Raw genomic sequence first — 11,021 nt, 5'->3', positions numbered from 1 at the left:
AGTTAAGATCAAAGTGTCTGTGAACTGCGAGGATGGGCTCAAATGTGTGTGTGCTGTGTGTGTGTGTGTGTGTGTGTGTGTGTGTGTGTGTGTGTGTGTGTGTGTGTGTGTGTGTGTGTGTGTGTGTGTTTAAGGGATAGTGCCATGTGCAGCCAGGCCAGAGAAATATGCAGGTCAGTGCAGAGGGAATGTCAGGAATGCCAGTGTAATTCAAACTCTCCTCTACCACTGGAGGCAGCTACTACCTGGGCATATTTTATACAAAAGAAGGCAGAAATATGAATCTGTGTATCTGTGTGTGAGACAGTGTGCAATGTCAGTGTGTAAGGAGTGTATACATGCTCACAGCGTCATCAGCATCTCCCTCTGGCCACCTTAACTAAACAATGTCCCCATCTAAGGGAGTGCAGTACGTGTTTCAGCCTCAGTGTTCCCATACACCTGTACCTAAAACTACATTTGACTGAACTCCCAGCTGTTCTCACACCAGTTACACCTCCTGAATCCAGTTCCCAGGCTTCAGTAAGCCTTTCATTTGATATCACAACATATCTGCCCACCCCCCTCTCCCTCCCTGTCTGGGCGGCTTTTTCACGGCAGCCTGTTTTCACTCAGCTGCTTTGACAAAGACTGGTGAAATAATTACAGCTGGGCCTAAACTCAGCAAGTGTTTGTCTCCAGTAATCTCCACCAAACCCACCAGCAGAGACTGTGTCATAGGAAGAGGAGGAAGGGGTCGATTGTTCTGAAAATGAGAAGTCAATGACATCATTTCAAAGAGCTCTGTTCGAAGTGTTCAACACTCACGTTAAATAGGCAACAAAGTCAACTTGCTGTAATGTACACAGCTCGCTAAACGTCAACAAAACTTATCATTTTAGACACAGGCCCAGCTGGTAGAGAGTCTATAAATCTCTAATCTGTCTCCCTCCATTCATCACCCTCTTTCTCTTTTCCCCTCACACTTTCTGTCATTCATACAAAATGCTGTTTGGATGAATTTATTTTCTAAAGATAAGAGGTTAGTTTTATGTCTGTATAAGCCAGATCTGAGCTGAAACGTTTGGCATGTTCGAGCCAGGATGTCTTTTGTGACGGGAGGGGACAACAGGAAGACTGCTTGGGGTTGTGAGGAAGTCAGTGAGTAAGGGGAGGGAGGGAAGAAGCGAGGGAATAGCAGAGAAACAAACAGCAAGTCAACGCAAAACTATGAGGAAAAACGACGGGCTAGAGCAAAACACAAAACTCAGAAATAGTGAAATATAGGTTGCCGTATGTATACGAATAAAATAGAACCTATTAGGTGAAGTCGTGCTAAAGATGGTCCATCAGGAGGGAGGTCATTTGAAGATGAGGTTGGCGTAATTCGCAGTGACAGTTGTGGATGAGTTATGGGGGAAGTGTAGCATGTAAATCACCATGTTGCTACTACTACTACTACACCCTCAAGTACTTATAGCCGCTCCAGGGAGAGGGCCAGGGAGAGGAGAGTGGCTCCACGGGCAAGCAAGGGAAGCATGGACACATAGAGATATTTACATACAGTCAGACAGACTTCCTGGCATTGTCAGCCTGAGAGCGTTGATGTCAGATCCACTCCTTCCTGTGCAGAAGGGAGAACGCCATGCGATGACAATGGGCCCAAAACAGGACAAAGAGGAAATGTTTAAATTTAGGCCCCTTCTTCCACCATCTCCTCTTTCACGGCCATGGAGCTCTGGAGCTGTTTAGTTTTTGTGAATTCCTTCGGTTTCCCCCCCGAGCTCCCTCTCCCCATTGTGTCATTTCAATGGAAGGATTTTCACATTCAACACAAATCCCAAAGGACGATCAGCTAGTGAGACCAGAGTTCAGTCAATCACTTGTTTTCACTGATGTTCCTTTTAGAAATTATAAGTGCTTCCTTATGAGCCCATCCAACAAATAGGACAGGGAAAAAAAACCTTTAAGTGTACATCAAAAATATATGTTATATTGACTATGGAGATTTGTTTAAGATTTTAATGAACTGATGGATAAAAAATAAGATTAAAATCACAGCAGACATCCCAAGGTTAATATAATGTAAGCTATAAAATATGAAACCAAACTCAGCTATTAACTTTTTTACAACGCTATAGTTAATTTTAATGTGCTTCTGTGTGTAGGCATGTGTGTGTTTGAGTGTGTGTTAGTGTCTGTGTGTGTAGGGTGTGTTGGTGTGTTGGTGTGTGTGTGTGTTGCTCTGTCTGCGTGAGAGCTTTATCACAAATCAGAGTGTCGGCGTCTGCAGGAGCTTACAGGGCAAGAGTTCACCGGTCTGTCGCTAACTCGGGGAGTTTCTCTCAGTTTGATGATAGCAGACGAAGTTTAGAGGCAAAGAACCAAACACATGAGATCTACAAAGGAGTCGCTGTCCGCAACATAACTTCAGCCTTACTCATGGATATAAATTAAGCCCGTGAAAATACGCTGGATACGTTTAGCCGGTGTTAAAGGCGGTGTTTTCATTGACTTTTGTTTTTATGGACAGCAACGACGATGCCCTTTTAAACAGGGGGACGTTTCTTTTTTTTCCTGGGGGTAAGTTAACAGCTTTAACGGATACATTTAAAGTGGTAAAGAGGAGGTAGGCTTCAGTTTTCGCGGTTGTAACTTGATATGCAAGTTTTTGAAGTTTTGAAGAAACTATGCAGTTTGAAGAAGGGTCCAACTAACGCTGCATTACTAAAATGAGATGGCGGCAACGTTAATGTCAATTTTGACGAGGTATTTCAAATAAAATAAAATAAGAATAGACATAACTCTCAGACGCCCAGCCCGACATAAAGTTATCCTGTCACTAAAACTACGTTGAACTGTCAGTTTTAGCTAGCGTTTGTAGTCCTCTACATGGTAACCGAGTTACTACCTCAAGTTTTGTGACAGTGGAAATTATGGAAGCTAAAAAAAGAAGTTTTTTTCCGTATATTTTAGTAGTTAATGCCCTTAATTTAAATTATAAGGAGGCTTTATAACGTGAATCTAAAGTTATCAGAATATCTCGATAATAATAGTAACCTTAAAGAGACACATTTTAGATTTAAACCCTAAAGGAAGTGTTTGCTTATACGTGTGCTTGGCAAATATTCTTTTAAACTGATATGTTTATTTTTTTGTGGATTGATTTGTTGATTCTATAGATCGTATTCTTTAAAAAGCTTATCATTTAAAAAAAAAAAAAAAAAAAAGCGTACAAATTAAATTGTAAAAAGACCATAACACATGTTTGGTGATGATCTCATGTAGCAACAAAGATACAGTGCTGGAGGGCCCCGATTACACAACAAGGCTTCCATACATTAAAGGGATTATTAAGTAAGGGGGTAATTAACATGTATAGTAGTGTAGCACTTGCCCAACATCTTCTTCCTCAGAAGGAGCTTATCTGAGCTATGATGATGTCACAGCCGGAGCAGGCCTGAAATAACCAGACATCTATGTAGTGAGTGTTTCCATGACAACACAGCCTCCTGGTTTAAATGGTGGATGGGGGACTGTGTCTCAAATAATTACTTTGGATAATGTGGACCAAATATGGGGGGGTGGGGGGGAGGGAGTGGGGGTGGTGGGTGTTAGTGACTGTTGACTCATGGTACAAAAGCCCTTGTCTGAGAATCACAAAATGAGACCTCTAATGCTCGCACTGTGTTTTAGTGTTTAAGCAGCACTACTTATCTATTATTGTTGATCGTTTGACCTCCTGTGTGGGAAAAAAATATGGCTGACCCTTCACTGAGAATATTCAAAATAATATACTTTGCATTTATGGCAGGCATTTTGAGCAAGTTAAAGACAGAGTAAGCGTGATATGAAAAGACTGGCTATCGGTTTCATGTCAAACTCCTGAATAAAAATGTGGTTTTGTTCCTCCAGGTATTTGAGAGACACAGGACCAAGACATGATGTCCATTGGAGCTGATAGCTGACACTGTAGAATGAGAGAGGATGGAACAGACAGACAACCCTGCCCCTGAGAGCAACAACCCTAATGGGTTTGTCAACCGAGTGTTTAATGTTTCTCTGGATGTGGAGAATGAAACCAGCAGTGTTTATATTCAGGAGACTGGGTCAGGGCCTGCAGAGGTGCAGGGAGAGACCCAGGCTGCCTCTCCTCAGACCCCTGTCAAGGACAGACAGGAGGTCAACCGGAGGCCTCGTGCCACAGGGGGCATCTGGAAGATTTTGAACCGAAAGAGAGCTGGCTCCGAGCTGGAGCGCCGACCCCACTCCATGATCCTGCCCGGAGAGGCTTCCATCCCTAAACTCTCGTTTGCTGACAAAGTTCGCTCTTTCAAGAAGCTTAAATCCCCCTCTGTGTTTAGAGGGAAGGCAGGAAAATTGTCCACTGCCAAGTTTAGCAGCTCCTTGGTGGATGAGGACTCCTTCTGCCGTGACATTGGCACTCCTCAGCAGTCCAGCAGGGGCACACTTAGACACCGTAGCAAAAGGCACTCGTATGCTGGCTACACAGCAGAATTTGAATGCTCGTTTGAAGACCTTGACCTCACAGCTCCTATAGACGGTCACCAGCCCACTGTACTGGGAGAGGCTGTAACTCAGAATGGTTGTAAACCATCAGAAAGAGTTTGCTATACTAAAAGGAGCCACAACAATTCAACCAACTGTAACAAAACGGCTGCAGGTTTTGAAGAGCCTTGCATTAAAGGTAGCCCAAGCACCCACCAGGGTAGAGGAAGGAGGCACAAAGATGTGTGGAGTTACTTGAGGAGGATTTCCCTTTTGGGAAAGGCCAATCCTGTCTACTCAGAGAGAAGCTTTGAGTCTGAGCTTCATTCTTTGGACAAGACCATGGACTCAGATTATGGTTCTGTAGACTTCGAGAGTGTCAGAGACTTTCAACCACCGCCCCCGAAACACTCTGACGCCAAGGGGCATTTCGGTGGTCTGTTCAAGTTTTTCAACAGTGTAGCAGAAACAGCCAGAAAATGGCGGACAACATCACACTCCTTCTCTCCTCCAGAGGGAGAGAGGACTCAGATGAGCTCCCCTCGGGCCCCAAAGCACACAGTGGACAACATTCACAGTGTGTCCCTGACACTCCACAGTGACGGACTTCCAAAATCCCAACCTGTTCCATCATCTCCAGTGACCACTAAATCCATACACTCCAGTAGCTTTGACAGTGAGGCTCCAGCACCTGTGACAGGGGGACGATCACCTAAGGTGGTCCTGAAAGCCTTTAGGGCATGCCCGGGATCTCAAGCTGTCAACGGCCTTCAGAGTTCTGATGACACAGACAAACATATAGACAGAGAGACAAACCACAGGTCCACAGCCATAGTAGAGAATCATATCCCCCAGTCAGGCCCAAACACAGAGACTAAAAAAGAAGCAGAGGTCGAAAGGGATCCATTAAACTGTCTCTGTCAAGAGGAAAAGGTAGAGGGCCAGACAGGAAATGTGCAGGATTCCAGGGATGCTCCACCTGACTCCCACCAGATACAGGAGGTGAATGTCCAATCACAACAAGGTGATAAAGAGAGCACAACCAATAGTGTACCAGCATCAGATTCCACAGAGGAAATATTTAAGGTATGTGACTTTAAAAACAAAATGAGCTGTGTGAATTACCAGCCAATGAAAATAAATGCATTTGTTAAAGAAGTCAATCATTTGTTATGTTAAAGTACTACTGTGCTTTTTTAGACAACACCATTTTCATGTATACATAATGTGTCTCACACGTATGCCATAACCACATTCCATTGCAGGCTCTTACCACATCATTAACATTGCCAAAGGCATGCATCATGTAATTACTGATCAAAATATCATTTATGTAACTGTTTTAACCATGGCCATTCTTTTGCTTCTTAAAATCATCAACAACAAACTCGAATATAAATGCGACCAGTGCTGTTACTCATTTCCTCATGGTATAAGCCCTAGGTGTGGTTCATTAACTGGCAGGGAGAAACAAAAACATTCGAGACACCAGCCTGTGAGGACATGAATTGGGCACCTACTCTACAGTTGTCCTTTTGCCCCATCTGTTGGAGAGAGGAGGACACAGTCAGTAATTACAATGGTGGACAAGATCATATTAGAGGAGTTTGTCTTTTCCTGCTTGGCCAGGAAAGTGTATGAAAGGAAAGCCATATTTCAGATAAAGCTGTCCGTGTGTAAGTGCAGTAGCCCTAGAGCTCTGTGACGTCTCCACTTCATGACGGCACCCTTCCCTTCTCACTCCAGTGGAGGCATTAGTCATCTCCCTTCTAGTCACACCAACGAGTCAGGACATGTTAGCCCCAACTCCTAATGACAAAATGAGATGTGACATCTCCATACTCAGCACACTTTCATAGGGGTTTATTATGCAAAGGCAAGGGCTGTGGGAATCTGTGTTTTTGGCAAGGGTGTTAATGTGCAATCTTGCAATAGTTTAGGAGAAATGATGAGTCCAGGAAAATCCTCCTCCCTAATCACCAACCGTTAGCATATTAAATCCACCTGTCTATTGTATTTTTTTTCCTTGTCTGTAATTTTACTGCCCGTAAAGAGCAGTCTTGGCACTTGTGGTTAGCTACTGATGCATTGCAATTAGGAACATGTGCTCATGGCTAATAGAATATTTTTAAAAAAGAATTAAAGGAATTATGGGGTATATTTTGTTTAATCTATAGAGACATGCCTCCTAATTCCCTACACAAGAAATACATTGTTGCACCTTTATCTGGGCCAAATTGCTGAGTATCTGTGCCAATCACAGCTGTGTGAGCAGATTGCCAGCCAGACAGGCTGCAGTGTAAGACAGCCGGGACAAGTCGTGCCCCACTCTAGCACAGAGAAGACCTCTGTACCTCACAAGCCCCTGCGCCCTCGTCCTCGCCCGGCCTCAGCTGTACTGGACCTGTGGAGGCCCAACCCGGACCGAGAGCTCTACAACCATTATAGTGAGGTTGGCTCACTATGCCGGCGGAGACGCAGGCCTGCTCCCACCATGCAACACTCCCCGGGGCAGAGACGGATGACTGCTCGCTCCAGGCCTTGCTCTGTCATAGAGACCAGTGTTACTAGGGAGACGCAGTCCACGGAGCTGCACCACAGAGTAAGATGTCCAATGACAGACACAAGCATTTATGCATAATTTCACTGAGGGTCAACAATGACATAAACATTTTCAAATAAGCAGTCCCATAAATATCTAGTATAAATGTATGTATATCCAGTAGACTGAAAAAATGAAAGAAGGCATAGTCTCACTAGTAGTATCCACCAACTCACTGATAAATATAGCCCAAGCCCATAATGAATCAAACACACACTACAGACTTTGAAGGGCAGCCCAGTACTAACCTAGTATTTATACACCACTCACTGTTAGCTGCAACAATGCATGCATGCTCTGCCCCATTTATAAAGGCCTGTATTTCTGGATGCCGCTTTTCCCTCAGCTCACCTCCCCCTTACCCTCCCTTTCTCCTTTTCTCTCTCCCTTTCTTTCTCTTTCTTTCTTTGTGGCTTCTGATTCTCTCTCCCTCACTCTCTGTCTTTCTCTGTGGCCAATTTTCTGCCTCATCGCTCCCATAAGCTCTACCTCTCGTTGCCCTAACTCAGAGTCAGTTCATTTTAACCTGAGAGACCGCCCGGTTGGCATGATGTATAGTCTCTCATGGTTTGCTGCAGGGCATGCACACCGACCAATGCACCAGAATAGACTTGCTGAATGTGAAATACTTTAATTCACTGCAAAAAAGGGGACAAGGCAGTAAGGAAGAATTTTTTTGAACGTGAAGGGCAGGGAGATGTGTGCATTCAACCTTGTGTGTGTGAGTGTGTGCATCGAAGTAACTCTGTATGGAATACAGGAGATGCCCTAACTACTCAGTACCCTCTAGGCCTTGTCTCGCCCCCCGGGTGTGTCACCGCTAGAGCCCCCACTCAGGGCATCTCTCCAGCGGTGCCGCTCCCTGCCGCTAGCCCCGAGCACTCTCACTGCCTTGGCGCTGCTCCTGCCACAGTCAGGTACCATTGCATATTTTTATTTGACATTGATATGCAGACTGTTGATTGATGTGTGTTTGTTAAATTGATCATCTGTTTGCCCGTCTGTCTGCACGTGTCTGTCCCCCAGACATGGGTCAGTCGTCATCATCAGTGCGTCTGCGGTCTGGAGGCTCTGGAAGCTGCAGGAGAAGGAGGCTGTTAAGACCTGGTTCTGAACCACTGCAAGTCAACATTGTGAGTCGAACACACTGCCTCATGAACATACACACATAAATACAGATCGATCTAGTTACTGCTTCTACTCTTCATTCTGTCAAGCTTTCAAGGCCTTTAGAGTGATTTATAAAAAGCGCTTTGTGTACAAATTTATAACAACTACTGTGACAGCCATATATACGATACTAAGTGTCTTTACACTCACTCACACGCCCATGTCACACTGAGTTTGTTCACCTGTCACATATATGAGCATATGTAGATGAGATAATAGGATCTTTAAATGAATAACCTCTCACTCACACTGGTAACATTTAACTTTTAACACATAATGTGGCTATGACAGCGCTCTGGTCAATGTTTCATATCAGATAATGAAGGAACTGATCCGTGAAGATGTTGGCCATGTGGATTAATGTCATCTAGTACTCTTAGGCCATTACTCATCCTGAACTGGGTACCCAACATTTCAGATGTTTTTTTTCCACTGACGAGGGCACATGCAGACAAATGGACTGAATTTCACAGCAGAAAAAAGAATGACATGAAATCGTTTTCATATACCTGGTGTGCTGGCATCTGTGAGAAGTGTAACGTGTCCTTGTCAGTTGTGTAAAATTAGCTTCAGAGTACGTTGGAGTAATACTACGCAGGAAGTGAAACCAGGCATTTCAGAATCCGTGCTTTGATGTGCAAGTGGCCTCAGGGGGATTCTAGTGGAAGGAGATGCAGAGTTTCTCTGAAACATCCTGACGGGGTAGTGAACATTTCTGGGATTGTGTCCAACATCTATACCTACAGAACTGCAATGCATAGGGCTTAACACTATTTACATTATTATTTGATCATGCTAAATTGAATCTCTGCTGAGTTTCATCGACTCCTCTGTTTTTCTATCATTGAGTGAAGAACATCATGCATAATGTTTCATAGCACGTTTCATTTAGAATTATATAAATACATATTCATTAACATTTAGTATAAGAGAAGTGTAAATACTAAAATATATGCTCTGTGTAACTGTGTAAGAAGTATGCACAATATTGGGAAGTTATGTGGGTAGAGCTTTTCTACAATAGACTCCAAATCAAACTATTTACAGGGAGTCAGTAAGGATTAACTACACACCATTTGTAGTACAATAAGTAGTCCATTTTCATGAGATATGCTGTCTGCTCAGCTGTTGAATTATGAGCCCCGGGCTTTCAGTCCTGGCACGTCTTCGCATTGAAATTTAGTAAACTGTGTCTTTGTGGTGATACTACTGCATTTAAGCTTTGATTCTAACTTTTTCTTGCTGGTCTAAATAGTGTTTGTGAGCCGCTGCACGTTGTTGCCATGACACTCGCTGGCTCCTGTTCATCTTCTTGCTTCTATCTTTAGGCAGCCTTTTTAAGTGTGAGCTAAATAGAGAAAGTGTGTGGGTGAGAGAGAGAAAAAGGGGTGGGAGAGAATCAGAGAGGGGAAGAGAGATGCTCCCTTTGTATGTGCACTTTTGTGTCGTGGCCCTCCCCTGGGGTAGGGACCGTGGACTCATAACACTGCAAATGTCTTGTGTGTATTTGAATGGTGAGGGAAGTTCATTTGTAGTGGGCTCTGAAGCTATGACTGCATCTTGAGCATCGAGGTAGCATATATATATATATATACACTGTATACGCACAATATGACATAACCATAACATGGTAACTCAGCTGTAGTGCAGTCACATGGATGGATAATTCTTCTACATTAAATCTGTGTGTTGCTGTCTTATTTCTGGTAAGTAATGCATTGTTTATTTGGTGTGGATCTCATGTCAGGATCAGATCTGTTGTTTGTGGTACAGTGCAGTGTATGTTACAGTCTTCCTGTTAGGATGACTGGAGCCTAGAGGCCGCAGACAGAGAGAAAGCATTCTCACTGCAGTGGATTAACTGCTAATGCTGACGCCTCTCTTCTCCCTTTCATTTAAATGGATTTCTCCCCCAGTCACTGCCCTCTCCTCTCCTTTCCTCTCCTCTCCTCTCCACTTCTCTCCTCTCCTCTCCTCTCCTCTCCTCTCCTCTAACAAAGTCTTTGTTAATTCCTATGCAGATGAGAGGACAGTTTCCTGTGTGTTACTAATGCTGTGCCCGAAGCTCTGCTGACAACTTGTCAGAAAGGGGGACTGTCTTATTAAGGACTTCACGCAGATTAAGAGTTTCAACAGAAATCTTATACGATTAAGTTTGGGCTAACCTAGGTCTGTCTGGTCATAATCATATTATGCAATGCTATCTATTTATTATGAACGCATGAGTCAGCAGGCAGTGGCTAGTTGGGAAAATAGTAGGGCAGTGATGAAAAAGGACAAATCTGAGTTGAACAACTACTTATAGAGACACTTTATACACACGTGGGGAGCACCAACGCTCATATATGTTAATTTAACCATATACGCATAGTTTCAGTTTTCATCTGCCTTCTAGGCCTCAGCCCCTATGATACACCCTCTTCACAACGCACACACTTCACATGCTCTCCTGATGTATTCAGAATTCATCTGTCAGGGTGTATGAGTCATTGCACTGACGACCTCATTATTTGGTGAGGAATGAATAGCACTGGCTAGTGATATCTCTGTCAAACACACTGTGAATGTGTGGCACTTGCTTCACCCAGGGCTTTATTTTAGAGCCCTGTGAGACAAACCATAGGAATAGGTCTTCCTCAAAATAACTGCATGTATGTACAGTCCACACTCTGAGCCACAGGCGACCTAGAATCCTGTCCTTTATAAGTGTTCATTCAACATCATTCCCCTGCCAAGGTACAGGCACATATCTGCTGTGACT

The 11,021-nt window shown here is 43.8% G+C and overlaps 1 protein-coding gene across 6 annotated transcripts in view; it reads left to right on the top strand.

Moving 5' to 3' along the window:
• The first annotated feature begins 2,254 nt into the window (after positions 1-2,254).
• Positions 2,255-11,021, top strand: part of LOC127374887 (rho guanine nucleotide exchange factor 9) — a 43,593-nt gene continuing 34,826 nt past the window's right edge. For 3 of the 6 annotated variants that reach the window (XR_007887286.1, XM_051420565.1, XM_051420567.1), the window contains exons 1-5: positions 2,255-2,562; positions 3,895-5,574; positions 6,752-7,090; positions 7,881-8,007; positions 8,117-8,223. Coding sequence is in view for 5 of the 6 variants with exons in the window: in XM_051420565.1 (XP_051276525.1) it covers positions 3,967-5,574; positions 6,752-7,090; positions 7,881-8,007; positions 8,117-8,223 (2,181 nt within the window). In the remaining variant the exon portion in view is untranslated. The remainder of the gene's footprint in view (positions 2,563-3,894; positions 5,575-6,751; positions 7,091-7,880; positions 8,008-8,116; positions 8,224-11,021) is intronic. The other 3 variants (XM_051420566.1, XM_051420568.1, XM_051420569.1) reach the window with 2 other exon arrangements.

Source organism: Dicentrarchus labrax, unplaced genomic scaffold (assembly GCF_905237075.1).
Source record: "Dicentrarchus labrax unplaced genomic scaffold, dlabrax2021, whole genome shotgun sequence".
In the NCBI taxonomy this organism is placed as follows: domain Eukaryota; kingdom Metazoa; phylum Chordata; class Actinopteri; family Moronidae; genus Dicentrarchus; species Dicentrarchus labrax.
This window is presented reverse-complemented; position numbering and strand designations above follow the sequence as displayed.